The sequence below is a fragment of the Xyrauchen texanus genome, chromosome 48 (assembly GCF_025860055.1).
Source record: "Xyrauchen texanus isolate HMW12.3.18 chromosome 48, RBS_HiC_50CHRs, whole genome shotgun sequence".
In the NCBI taxonomy this organism is placed as follows: Eukaryota; Metazoa; Chordata; class Actinopteri; order Cypriniformes; family Catostomidae; genus Xyrauchen; species Xyrauchen texanus.
The window spans coordinates 24,331,577-24,345,296 of NC_068323.1; the positions used below are offsets into that span (position 1 = coordinate 24,331,577).

The 13,720-nt window shown below is 41.9% G+C and overlaps 1 protein-coding gene across 2 annotated transcripts in view; it reads right to left on the bottom strand.

The window, feature by feature from the left end:
• Nucleotides 1–7,017: 7,017 nt before the first annotated feature.
• LOC127639843 (TNF receptor-associated factor 5-like) overlaps nucleotides 7,018–13,720 on the bottom strand; it is a 32,844-nt gene continuing 26,141 nt past the window's right edge. For both annotated transcript variants that reach the window (XM_052122127.1, XM_052122126.1), the window contains exons 10-11: nucleotides 12,304–12,472; nucleotides 7,018–10,757 (exon numbers count right to left, since the gene is read on the bottom strand). In XM_052122127.1, the coding sequence (XP_051978087.1) occupies nucleotides 10,192–10,757; nucleotides 12,304–12,472 (735 nt within the window). In that variant the 3' untranslated portion in view covers nucleotides 7,018–10,191. The remainder of the gene's footprint in view (nucleotides 10,758–12,303; nucleotides 12,473–13,720) is intronic.

Sequence of the window (13,720 nt, forward strand, 5' to 3'; positions counted from 1 at the left end):
CGGGCACGCAGCCGCAGGCCGGTGGAACCGAGGCCGCTGCGCTGGCACATCAACTGCCTAGAGCTGCTGGCTGTTTTTCTGGCCCTGCAGAAGTTTCTCCCGTTAATTCGGAACAAACACGTCCTAGTCAGGACAGACAGCACCACGGTCGTAGCCTACATAAACTGCCAAGGCGGAGTACACTCCCTCCACATGTCACAGCTCGCCCGTCGTCTCCTCCTTTGGAGTCAGCAGCGACTCAAGTCACTGCGCGCCACTCACATCCCCGGCAACCTCAATGTGATAGCGGACGCGCTGTCAAGACAAAGCTTGCCTGGCGGAGAGTGGAGGCTCCACCCCCAGTCGGTCCTGCTGATTTGGGACCGGTTCGGCAAGGCACAGGTAGACCTGTTTGCCTCCCAAGAAACCTCCCACTGCCCGCTCTGGTATGCCCGGACAGAGGCTCCCCTCGGGGCAGACGCATTGGCACACAGCTGGCCGGCGGGGCTGCGCAAGTACGCATTCCCCCCAGTGAGCCTTCTTGCACAGGTGCTATGCAAGGTCAGGGAGGACGAGGAGCAAGTCATTCTGGTAGCCCCTTACTGGCCCACCCGGACTTGGTTTTCGGACCTCACGCTCCTCACGACAGCCCCTCCCTGGCGAATTCCCCTGAGGAAGGACCTTCTTTCTCAGGGACGGGGCATGCTCTGGCACCCGCACCCAGACCTCTGGAACCTCCACGTCTGGCCCTTGGACGGGATGCGGAAGATCTAGCCGGCCTACCACCGACCGTCATAGATACAATCAACCAAGCCAGAGCCCCCTCTACCAGGCATCTCTACGCTCTAAAGTGGCGTCTGTTCGCGGACTGGTGTTCTTCCCGAGCCGAAGACCCGCAGAAGTGCGCAGTTAGGTCAGTGCTCGTGTTTATTCAGGAGAGGCTGGAGAGGAGGCTGTCCCCCTCCACCCTCAAGGTGTATGTCACCGCGATCGCAGCCCACCACGACACGGTAGACGGCAAGTCTCTTGGTAAGCATGACTTAATCGTCAGGTTCCTAAAAGATGCCCGGAGGATAACTCCCTCCCGGCCTAACCTGTTCCCCTCCTGGGATCTCTCGGTCGTCCTTATGGGACTCCAGAGACCCCCCTTAGATCCGCTTGACTCAGCTGGACTCAGGGCCCTCTCTCTCAAGACTGCCCTGCTGATCACGCTCGCTTCCATCAAGAGGGTCGGGGACCTGCATGCGTTCTCTGTTAGCGACGCTTGCCTGGAGTTCGGTCCGGCAGATACTTTTGTGATCCTAAGACCGCGACCGGGCTATGTGCCCAAGGTTCCTACCACGCCCTTCAGGGATCAGGTGGTGAACCTGCAAGCGCTTCCCCGGGAGGAGGCAGACCCAGCCCTTTCACTGCTGTGTCCAGTACGTGCCTTACATATTTATCTGGACCGCACACAGAGCACCAGACGCTCTGAGCAGCTCTTCGTCTGCTTTGGGGGACAGCAGAAAGGGAACGCTGTCTCCAAGCAGAGACTCGCCCACTGGGTTGTCGACGCCATTTCCCTGGCTTATCGCACCCAGGCCGTGCCCCCCACCCTTGCGGGTCCGAGCTCACTCCACCAGGAATGTTGCGTTCTCATGGGCACTGGCTAGGGGCACTGCCCTCGCAGACATTTGTAGAGCAGCGGGCTGGGCAACACCTAACACTTTTGCGAGATTCTACAATCTCCGAGTTGAGTCAGTACCGTCCCGTGTTTTCTCAGGTACCGAGCCCGTAGAACTCAGTAGCACGCCCACGATCTGACCGGGTGAATCGCTTGCACCTAGCGCCCTTCCCCCTAACCAGGGGAAACAATGCGCCTTCATTCCCAGGAGATCTCAGGTTTGGGACACTGGTCGATTCCTCCCTAGCCCTCGTGGGTCGCAGTTCAGCGGAGGAACTCGCTGACCCAAGCCACTGCGGGTACCACAAGCTACCCTGTACTGGTATAGGTGCTCCACAGGTAAGGCCTCCTTCGGACTCCCCCTGTGTGTAACACCACGGTTCTGTCCCCTCTGGCGAGCGGACTCCCGTGTTTCCCTTAGGCAGTCATGGCTGCCTTGGTTGCCGTGCTGTATGTTGCCCCCTCTATGAGGTTGGATCCACCACCGCACCAACTTTTCCACACAGGCCCTAAGCAGGCCTCTGATGGTTTTGCCACTTAAACTTGCCTCCCCTCTCGGGTAGGCATGGCCTCCGCAGGGTCTTGTCCACCCTGAATAAGGGCTAAGACCCCCTTCCCTCAATGTGTGTAAGGGCCCCGGCCTTAGTTGCTCTATGCGAGAAACATAGAGAGAAAAGAGGCCCGGCCAGGCTTGGCCCGTTCCCAGGTTGGCGGCCAGCACCTTGTTCCCCCCTCCAGGGTAACGATAAGGAATCCTGATGGCTTAAATGGGGCATTGGGGAAGGGTACGTGCAGCCTGATACAGTTGGTCGTCCTGCACGTAAGAATACCTGCTCGCTCCTGTATCAGCAGTTCACGTACACGGCTCAGCGCATGGCACTTTTATAAGTGGACCCCTAGTGTCGCTTCTCTGACACAACGTGGAGAGAGCAACAGAAGGGGAACGTCTGGGTTATGTATGTAACCCCCGTTCCCCGATGGAGGGAACGAGACGTTGTGTCTCCCCTGCCACGTCGCGTCACTGTTGTGGCCGGACCATTTCCGGCTCCTCAAAAAAATCCTGAATGAACTCCCGTATTTGCGCCGCTTAAATACCCGTATGTCCGGGGGCGGGACATGCAAATACTGGTTGCCAACTCTCATTGGCCTTTTTTCATAGTCCAGAGGTGAATATCGGCGCTCAAGAGAGACCCCTAGTGTCGCTTCTCTGACACAACGTCTCGTTCCCTCCATCGGGGAACGGGGGTTACATACGTAACCCAGACAGTTAGATTTGGCTATCATTGTGGGAACCAAAGTTTGTGGGAGAAACAGTAAATTAATTCTTCATTAAAAGCTAAAAAATCCCAAAAGGTGTTTGTAAGGGTTAGGTTTATGGTCAGGGTGTGGGGTTAGGGCAGAGCACATATAATGAGCTTAATTTAAACAGAAGTCAATGGAACGATTTGTGGCCACTGTATGCATGTCTTTATAAAGGTGTTCATTAAGTCTATTTTTACCCCCATTGTTTGATTCATGCCAACTTAAGTTTGATTTGAGTCAGAGGTCGCATGAGAAAAATAAATGCTTCTAGTTTCATTTCTCTGTAATATGTGTCTGTTTAACAGTTCAATGGAGATTGTGACTCATACTATGAATTGACAGTTATAGTTTGGTGTGATACATGTAACTTTGACATGTCATGCTGCCAAATCCTGAGTGATTAAAAACGTCAGGCAGCACCTGATCTCTGACATTTCAATACAGTCTCTTTCAACTGAAGATATTCATACAACTTCTAATCTCTCACCCGGATCCTCAAGGCCAGGACATATGATGTCATCAAAAATGACCCCGCTCTCAGTGGCCCTGTTGAACTGACAAGTGTACATGTTCAGGTTGAGGGTTTGGCCCATGACCATGTAGATCCTGTCTAGGTTTGGGAACTAATCATTAGGGGATTATCTCTTCAGACTGAAACTGCTCATGGGGTCACGAGGGAGCAAACTCTTGAGGAGAAAACTACATGAGACTTTGTCACTACTTCTGTTGTTTTAAAGCCGAATGACTTGCTTCATGAAATATACATGTTCACTTGTTCATATAGTCCTGAAATGCTTAGGGTACATAGATTTGGTGCGCTGTCCATGACGGAGGGGCTCGAGCATGGGACAGGGCTTGAGGTCTGAGATCCCCCCTGGACAATCTGACTAGAGCAAGGAATAGAAAGACGATTTTGAAATAATAATGGTAGCACTTTATTTTACAGTACTGTTCTACATTTATGTACCATATAATTACAACAACTACAGTAATTATTAGGTACTAACCCTAAACCTAACACCAACCCTAACCCTAAACTTAACCCATATTAAGTACATGTAGTTACCTGATATTACTCTGTATGCAGGGCTGGACTGGTAATCTGGCATACCGGCATTTTCCCGGTGGGCCGACGCACTTTGGGGCCGATCAGGGGTGGACTGACTGGCCATCGGGAGAACCGAGCGGTCCGGTGGGTCGGCCGTGAAACATGCAAAATGGGCCACGATAACCTAAAATGAGCCGCCTCATTATGCCGAACGGACCACAAAATGGCGCTGCGATATGCAGAAAAGGACAGCGAACAATCACTCACTTTTGGCTCACCCCCCTCCCCTCCAACAAGTTTTAGGCTAGTTGCCATGTAAAATCCTGGGCCAATTTCTCTTCCCAGTCCAGCCCTGACTATAGGTATAATGAAAGTACACATACAGTAAAATAAACTGCAACCATAATAATTAGTATGCAGTAGGAGTTATTAAATATGGAAAATGTGAAGATGGGGAAGTGGAGGGATGCTGGAAGAGTCGTCACTAGTGGGGGAAGCAGTTGCTTATGTATCCCGGGAATATGGTTGTCAAATGAACAAGCTCCTCCCGAACCTACATTTGCAACTTCATTTAGAAAAATACTAATACTGCACTGGTGTCAAAAAACACCATAAAGGTTACATAAAAGTATCATAAAAGTAGTCCAAATGACTCATTTGAAGTCATTCGATAGTTGTGTTTGAGGAGCAGACTGAAATATATGTAGTTATTCGATCTCTCAAATCTCAATCTTGCTTCTGCATTTCGACTTTAGTTACTAGTACTGTTTGTTGATTGTCTAAAAGTCATAACTTTTTGTTCAAGCCAAGTTGTACGATGTCTTACAATTTCACCATACAAATTATTACGAGCTGTCATGAGACTATGTTGGAGAGGACATGGTGATCTAGTCAAGATCACTGAAACATGAACATTGCAACTGCCTGGTGGCACAGTTTTTTCTTTTCTTTTTTTTCTTCCTCAACCAGATGAAAGTACGGGACTTTCCGCTCTTGCTGGGTGTACATGGGTTTGGTGTGTTGTAAAGGGGAATACCTCTAGCACTGGCCTGTATTTTGACTCCTTTGGGTGCTCAGAAGGGGCTGAAAGAAAATACCCAAAGGAAAGAAAAATCACGAACGAGGTCTCATTAATATCTAAGTTGCTTTTCAATGAAATTGAATGGAGAACAAATAGAGAATTTTTTATAATGTCTCAAACTGGGCTCAGATTTGCCAAGATAACAAAGTCAGCAATCAAAAGAGTTACAATATGAAAATTCCTCATCAAAGTCTGCCAAAACCAAATGATCTAGAGCTATGTTGTCCACATTAAGGAAATAACTCTATGTCTACAGTTGTCTAAATTGTGTTTATTTTTACTTCTGCAGAACTTTTGTAGAGAAACATCTGAAACAATCTTGACTTTCCCTGCCATTTTTCTTATTTCATTATAGGGGTTAATGGGGACCAACTCAACACTTGCTTTTGTAGTTCTGTGATCAGTACTTCTCCAACATGTGCAATACCTTCGCAACATGCATGCAAGCTGCAACACTTACGCTTGATCAGCCACATTTTCTCTCTCTTCCACATCTTCGCAGCTTCACTTATGTGTGTATTTGCCTGAAACGCCCTATGCACAAATGCAGAGACACTCCAGCTAGACGTAACTGTGGAGAAATGCTCTATGAATAGCCATATAGTCATATGATCAGCTATTGTTCCATCACCACACCACACAAAGGACGAGCGGCTGTGCCAGTATCAAGTTGTCTGTAATAATGAGTCTGTTTATATGGTTGTGTCAATGTCATTCTTCGTGTGAAGCTCATAGGTGCGAACATTATCTGTTGGTCTGCCATTTTTATTTTGGTACAAGTAGAGAGGAAAATGGTGGGATACTGCAAATGAAATAAATCTGTAGGAATAAATCGCTGGATGTTCTTTGTGTGAAAATAATAGGACAACAGTGCATTTCAATAAGTGTTGGAGAAGCTACTTTGAAACTGAAGCTTCCTAATCTACAAGCTACTCAAACAGTACTTACTCAAAAAGTAGTTAAACTACAGTCAAGTTACTGTTTTAAAAACTAACTTTCTACCACAATGTGGTTACAATGAAGCTATATTGAAGCTATTTAAAAACAAACAAAAATCAGTTTTGATGGTAGACTTCAATAATCTCACCAGATTTAATATTTAATTAGGGTGACATTCCCCTAACAGAAATGAACCAAAGTAATCAGAGTTTAATTGTGATGTTTTTGGTAAAACCATAGTAACTTCAACAATAACCAACGTTACTTCAATATTACTATAATAACACCATGCTTCATATTTGTGAGATGTTAAACAAATAGGGTGATAACATTAAATTGAAAATAAATGTATTCTAGTATACACTAACAAACTAGAAAACCCTATTTTCTATAACTGAATCGATATATAGTGATAAACAGCAGCAATGAACTAGCCTAAATATTTCGCTTCAAAAAGAAGACAGTCTCCGCAGAGCTTAAGTGAATCAGTGAATCACTTATTTGAGCTAGTTCATTTACATGAACCGTATGAAAAATGGTTAGTGTAAAAGTCAATTATCTTTCATGTTAATGAATGGCTCTTGACCTTTTCAATATGGCAGACACAGCAGTGTATTGTGGCCTATGGCAGCTGATAAAGTTGTATCTACTTGTGTATGCAGTATCTATGTCAGATCATGACAACTTTTGAACTTTACTCCTCTCAAATAATGTCACTTTCCCTTCATAATGTCTTTTAAAATTAAAGTAATTTTTTTTTTCTGTTAATAAATGGTGTGGGGAAATCAAACCTCACACACACAGAAAAGTGACCTGTTATATAAAATTATATTTTTTACTTGTGTTTTGGTCATGTTTATCTCTGTGTGTGTGTGTGTGTGTGTGTGTGTGTGTGTGTGTGTGTGTGTGTGCGCGTGTGTGGTCTAGTTGTGAATGCAGGGGCTTCCGGGATTGAGACTTTTCATTTTCAGACACATACACGTGTAAAATCACTTTGCTCTTTATTACAAAAGCTTCTTTGATCATTTGATCACCAAAACGGCAGCATTGTACAGAGTTCTCTTTATAGAAAAATAGAAATGTGAATTGAAATAGAAATGTGTGAACAATAACATTCATTCTATGATAAAAGGAAGTTAATTTAATATTCTATTGTTTGAGACTAAAAAGATCAGTGCACACAAACACACAGTAACTTTTATTTAAGGAAAGTCTTTTGCATGTTAAAGATGTCCATGTTTTCTACCACTAGAGAAAAAGTGATAACAGTGAACCAGATTTTTACATTGCCAGGGTGTTGATTTGGGGTTGCTAAGGTGTTCTAAGTGTTTCAGCACATTTCTAAGTGGTTGCTAGCATTTATATGGTTGCTCAGGTGTTACAAGTAGTTTTTAGCACATTTCTATGCAGTTGCACAGGTTTTCTGGGTGGTTGCTTATTGGCTCTACACTTACAAAAATCTGTCAGAACAGAAAAAGTTCTGGCAATCCCGTGGCAAATTTGCCACTCATCATTTTCAAATGCAAATGAGCTTTGTGGCAAACTCTTCATTTTTGCCACAGGTGTGCCATAGAAGTGTTCGCTATTAGTGGCGAACTGGGCAGTAGTAGTAGTTGTGATTCTGGGTCCAGCACCAGTGCCGGGGATTGCTGGTTTTTCAATCCCGCTCTGGGCGGGTTGAGTAGGACCGGTGGCACTATGGCATGCAAAGGTGTTTTAAGAGGATTTTAACACATGTATATGCAGTTGCTAGGGTGTTCTAGGTAGTTGCTAGGGTGTTCTGGTGTTGCTAGGGTGTTGCTTGTGTGTTCTACCTCCAAGTCTCTGTGATCCTCTTATAAATCTGTGAATTCTTTGGCCCGTTTTATGGTCCGCTAGGTAAAAATTGTATGTCCAATTGCTTATAAAATTAGCAGCACACCTTTCATCAACAAACCACCTAAAATTATTTTGTAAAAAAAAAAACTACGATTTTCCATTTGTTAGATTCCCCTGCATTTATAACCCAACCATCAAGCCAACTGTATAACAACTTTAAACATTAAGCAATCCCCATCATCAGACAACTGATGAGGACTTTACGATGAGTGGCAAGATGTCGTCTAAACTCTACCAGACATACAGTACAGTACTTATGACCTAAATGGTCTTCTGAATGATATTTCATACATAAACTGTTGCTAAAAAACAACTCATTAACGGGCTTAAATGTAATCAGCTTTGTTATACGTTCCTCATTTAGCATGTCTTTGATTCAGCTTTTGTCTTTACTTGCAAAACATTTTCACAAGACCACCTAAGCATCTTGCAAGCAAATAATCCAACTGACAGCTCGGAATAAAATACCTTCATATAATACCTCAATAAAAAATAAAAAAGTCTAAAAATGTATTCGAATGAAATTTATAGTTAACTGTTTATTTAAGATCTGCACCACTTTTTGCTATCAAAATATAAGAATTCATTTAAATCTTTCAATCCAGCTACCTTCACAAACTGATTCAAAGATACCTTGTAACTTTAACTAACTTGAGATAAAGATTATCTCAATGAACAAGACTGATAAAACTGACCATAGAATAAGACATGCAAATCTCCGCTATAGTGCCCTTTGTGGCAATGCAGAGATTGCCGCGCATACTTGCATTGCGTTACACATAGACACGTTTCAGAAATGAAATGATGCACAAAATCGAGCTTGGACGGCTAGCAGCGTTCGCAATCATGTACTTGCGCTGAGTACGTTTCGAGTCTTTCAATGCACAGAAATGCTTTTCGGAATATATATGGTACATTTTAAAATGGATTTTCTCATCGCATTGCAGAATTTAGGGTACAAATTACATTCAGAAATACATTTACAAAATTGAACTGAATTGGCTTGATGAAAATCTGTGCATGTAAACAGCCATTGTTACTATAAAAAATATATTCAGCCCTCTTTGGATCATTCCTGTTATGCAATACAATTTCATATCCCCATATTACTGTAGTCTTAATGTATTCAATAAAATATTAAACTCACAATTTTTAAAAATGGAAGTTATATTAGTTACTTGGGTGATTCTCACGAAACCTGTCAAGAAAATGTCCTTGACATATTTTTTCCCAAATCAATATATAGAAAAATTTAATTATTTTTTGTATAAATAAAATGAAGCCTACATTTAGGAACATTAAGATTTTTAGCATTGTGACATCATTTTCAGGACATTTTATCACATTTTACCTCTAAATTCTCATTACCGTAACACGTCCAGATGTTTTACTTTTACTATTTGTTTTCAATAATGATTATCATTACCGTAACAGGATTTTTTTTACCGTATTACACAAAAAAACATAATGTTTTACAATGTTTAGAATGAAAAAGTTAAAAGGCAATACCAATGAAGTACTATTATGATGTAAGATGTAAATAATATAAAAAATGTCACATTGCGGTAATGAGAATATCATAATGATTAACTTTTTCCTTGTTACGGTAATGAGAATGTCATAATGACATCTTTTTTGGGAATACTGTTTTTCTTGTGTATATGGTTGATGATATTTTTTAATGACATCATCCTTCAGGAATGAAATTTCCCCACATTTACATCAATAAATATTAGCAATGATTCTATGATATTATGTGATGTTTTGTGGTATTAGTTGGCTTGTCTCACTCTAAAATATTTCATCCTGTTAGACAAAATTAAAGAAATAAGTATATAAAAATTTCAAAAGATGGTAAACACCCACATGTAAGCTAACTGTTTACCCATTACTGAGCAATGGCTAACTTTAGCTCATTATTTTTATCCGGTTATGTTCCATCCTGTTAATCTATTTCCATCCAGTTAGGCATCTTGGAAATTATCTTGCAATTGTGTAAATAATCAATTTATAATTAATAAAATGTAAATGCCTGAGCTTGACCTGGGCATGTTTCTGGAAGTTTGCCTTATATTTATATATATATCCTTAAATTAAAACATAAGAACTTAAGTTACTTTGCTAAAAAGTTACTGCATAATATGAATGACTTCTATAATGTTTGAAAAATCTTCAGCCATTACAAATATGACACTAAATGGAGCCCCAAGTTTACAAATCAAATGCGGACTCATGACTCTATCATTTCAAGCATTCAGATTTTAGGATTTTTCCTAATGTGAAAATTCAGTGCGCGTAAAACTACAAGTCATCCAATCCTGTTGTGTCCACCTTCACTTTGATGAACAGTGTGTCGTCTCTCACATAAACAGAATTCCGAGGTGTCTCCAAGTCACTGTGAGAGATGAATCGTGGGAAACCAGTGGCCACATTAGTATCAGACGTTGGGCGGCGAAAGCTATCACTGCCGGTGTCAGGGGAGAAAGCACTGGTCACATGGTTCCGTGATCCGCTCTGATCCAGCAATGTTAGCGTGATGTTCTGACGGAATGGCCACGGTAAGAGGGAGTCAAAGTCTCCACGCATTATTGTGACATAAAGAGACAGATGGGTGCCTCTCCCAGAGCTGTCGCCACCGAGGTACGCCCGTACACTGAGCTTGTAGCCGCTGCGGCTGGTGTAGAAGGGGGTAGAGTTGAGTGGAGCGGCGGCTTCTTTACGCCGCCAGTAGTCGCGCACTTTCCAGATAAGCTTGCCGTTGTAGGAGGTGGATTCGAGATGGTGAAAACGCTGCTCGTTACATTGCAGCTGTTCCACGTGGATGTCCAACAAACGTGTATGCCGCTGACACGTTTGTTCTAGCACACCTGAGAGACACAAACACACAAACACTGTTTCAGAAGTGTTTCTACAAGGAACATTTTTGTATGTTATTGTGTGGGTCTAGTAGTAATTCTAAGACCTGAAACATACTCTTTTCAAGTAGACATAAATTCCAGTGTCTAGGAGTCCTACAGATGTCAAATTTGGCAGAATGGTCCCAAATCCCCTCCTCTATCCAGGTGTACACCCCCCCCCCCCCCATCTGACACTGGGTGGCGCTATAATGCGCACTTTAAAAATATTTGTGCAAATTGGACCAATGGTCTAGGAGTTTGAAAATATCTTGTAAGTGGCACGTTAAAATCACAATGAGCAATGTAATGAGAACACCCCAAACCTAATCTGGGAGCTATCCATACCAACCCATATCAATGTGCCAAATATTAACATTTTCCTAAGTATGCTTCCTGGTGCTGCCATAAACTCCCATTGGGGAGAAAGAGGAAGAAGAACAATAAGAATACCTGCAAATAGAAATATTTAGGTTTGAATTGATTTTAAGGTACTATTACTAGTTTATAAGTCACTCAATGGCCTAGGACCTAAATACATTGCAGATATGCTTGTTATATAAACCTAAAGATCTCTCAGATGATAAGGATCAAGTAAGTTAGAAATACAAAGGGTTCATTTGAAAACAAGGTGAAACAGCGTTTAGCTATTATGGCACCCGCAGTTGGAACCAAATTCCAGAAGAGGTCAGATATGAAACTGAAAACTGAAAACACAACTGTTTAGCTGTGCATTTACTGACTGAGCACTGTGCTGCACGATTGCACTGTAGCGTTTTATTTCTGTATTTCTCATTCTTAATTGGTTTTAAAATAGATTTTTGGACTCAATTGTGTTTAAATTAAATATAAATGCAAAGGTCATTAGCATCTACTTGCAGTATATGTTTTTAAGCAGCTGGAAATTGTATTTCCTTTTCAATTTTGTTATGTTACACTATTCCTAACAGAAAGTTTGAGGAAAATGTAAGATGTGGGAGTAATGAGTATATTGCCAAAAACAGATTTGGCAGATGGGGTGGAATGTGGTATGTATTTAAAGAACCCAGAATATCAAAATGAAAGCTTTGCTGGTTTTAGTCCATATCTACTAGCTTAATGGACTAATTAATTGTCAGAAAATATAAAGAAATAAGGAAATTATTAAGAAAAAAAAAATATGTTAGTAAATCAGGAGAATTCTGAAATGTTTCATATTTGTTAGTAAAAAGAGAAGGTGAAGAGCATGGTGGGAGAAGAGCAGAGAGGGGATTCAAGGTAATGATTGTGGCAAGACAACTATAACTCCTTGAGAAAGTGGTCTGAACTTATATAGCACCTTTTTAACCTTAACGGTATTCAAAGCAGTTTACACTGTGATTCATTCACCCATTCACACACATTCATACACCAATGGTGGCAGAGCTGCCATGCAAGGCATGTCGGCCCACCTGGAAAATGCCCGGTATGCCAGATTTCCAGTCCAGCCCTGCTGGGAGTACTAAATGAGCTTTCATGTGTTCAATAAGGAGTGACTCACCCAGGTGTTCCCTGAGGCTTTCAGTGACCGCCACCTGTTGTCTGAGTGAGTCAAGTGATGCTCGGAGACTTGGGAGCTCTTCGTTCAGCTCAGACCCTAAAACATCCCGGAGATCACGCAGTTCACGCTGCACACTGCTGATCTGCACTCTCTGCTCCTCCACAGACCTCTGACACACAAACACAGACCATACACCAAACAATAAGATGCGATAAGACACATTTACCAAAAACACCAATGGAGTCTCTGCATAGGGGCCGGTTGGGCTGGTCCACACCACCAGATGTGTTGGAAATTGCATTTTTTTGTGGCCATTGTCTTAAAGAATTGAGTCCCCCCATATAATACTGTGCCATTAGGGTGGTTGCTTGTAATGCCTGTTCAACAGTGTCCTTTTTTCTGTAGTAATGTCCCAATACCTGTTGCAGTTGATAACGTAAAAACAATCTGTTAGTACAGTGTTAACATATCCATTTACCATATAAAACTAAATTGAAGTTTTCAATCTACTAAGTTTTACAATCTTCTATTTTTCTTCAAATGTGTTCTGGTGAAGAAAGAAAGTCATACATGCCTGGGGTATCATGAGGGTGAGTAAATAATGAACAATTTTTCATTTTTGGGTGAACTGTCCCTTTAATTTGGCTTAAATTAAATGTTTAGATACAAATATGTGAAGTGTTAGCACTGAATAAGTTAGCTTAGTAGGATAATCGAACTGTAGGACTGCATGATGGAATGTTAGTGTAACAGACTATTCGTTAGCATGTTAGCATGCTAACTGGAAACAGAAAGAGAAACATTTCATTTTGAAACATTAATTTGTCTTTCTGTGGTTATACCTGACAATTGTGCTACTGATATCTGAGTGGTATGGAGGAGGGGGAAATTATCAGAAGACTTGGAAAAAAGTCATAGTCATATAGACTACTTTTATGGTACTTTTTGTAATATGCTTTCATTGTATGGATTAATGCATGGAGTCTGCTGAAGCAAGATGCAGATCCAAGTGTAATAAATAAGGCCAAATAAACACAAGAAACTAGAAACCACAAATACAGAACACTTCAACATAACAGCCTTAAAAGGACAAGAACTGACCAAGATACAGAGAATATTTTCACAAAAACTAACAAGGTTAATAAGAATAGTAAAAAGACTAGAGTTAGATTAAAACTTCAAAATAAAAGACACACAATAGGAGAGAGTCGCATGGCACCATGCGGGGGTTGGACATGTGAACTGTGATCTCTGCACACTTTGTTAGTTTTTAATTATTTTTGTGTCATAAACCAGTGAGATTTGATACACTCTGTTTCATAACTGTTCTATGAAGACAATATGTCAAAGAATTCAAAATCCTCAGGCTCTGGAGATATTAAAAGACATTTACATTCTCAAGCTGATACCTCTGACA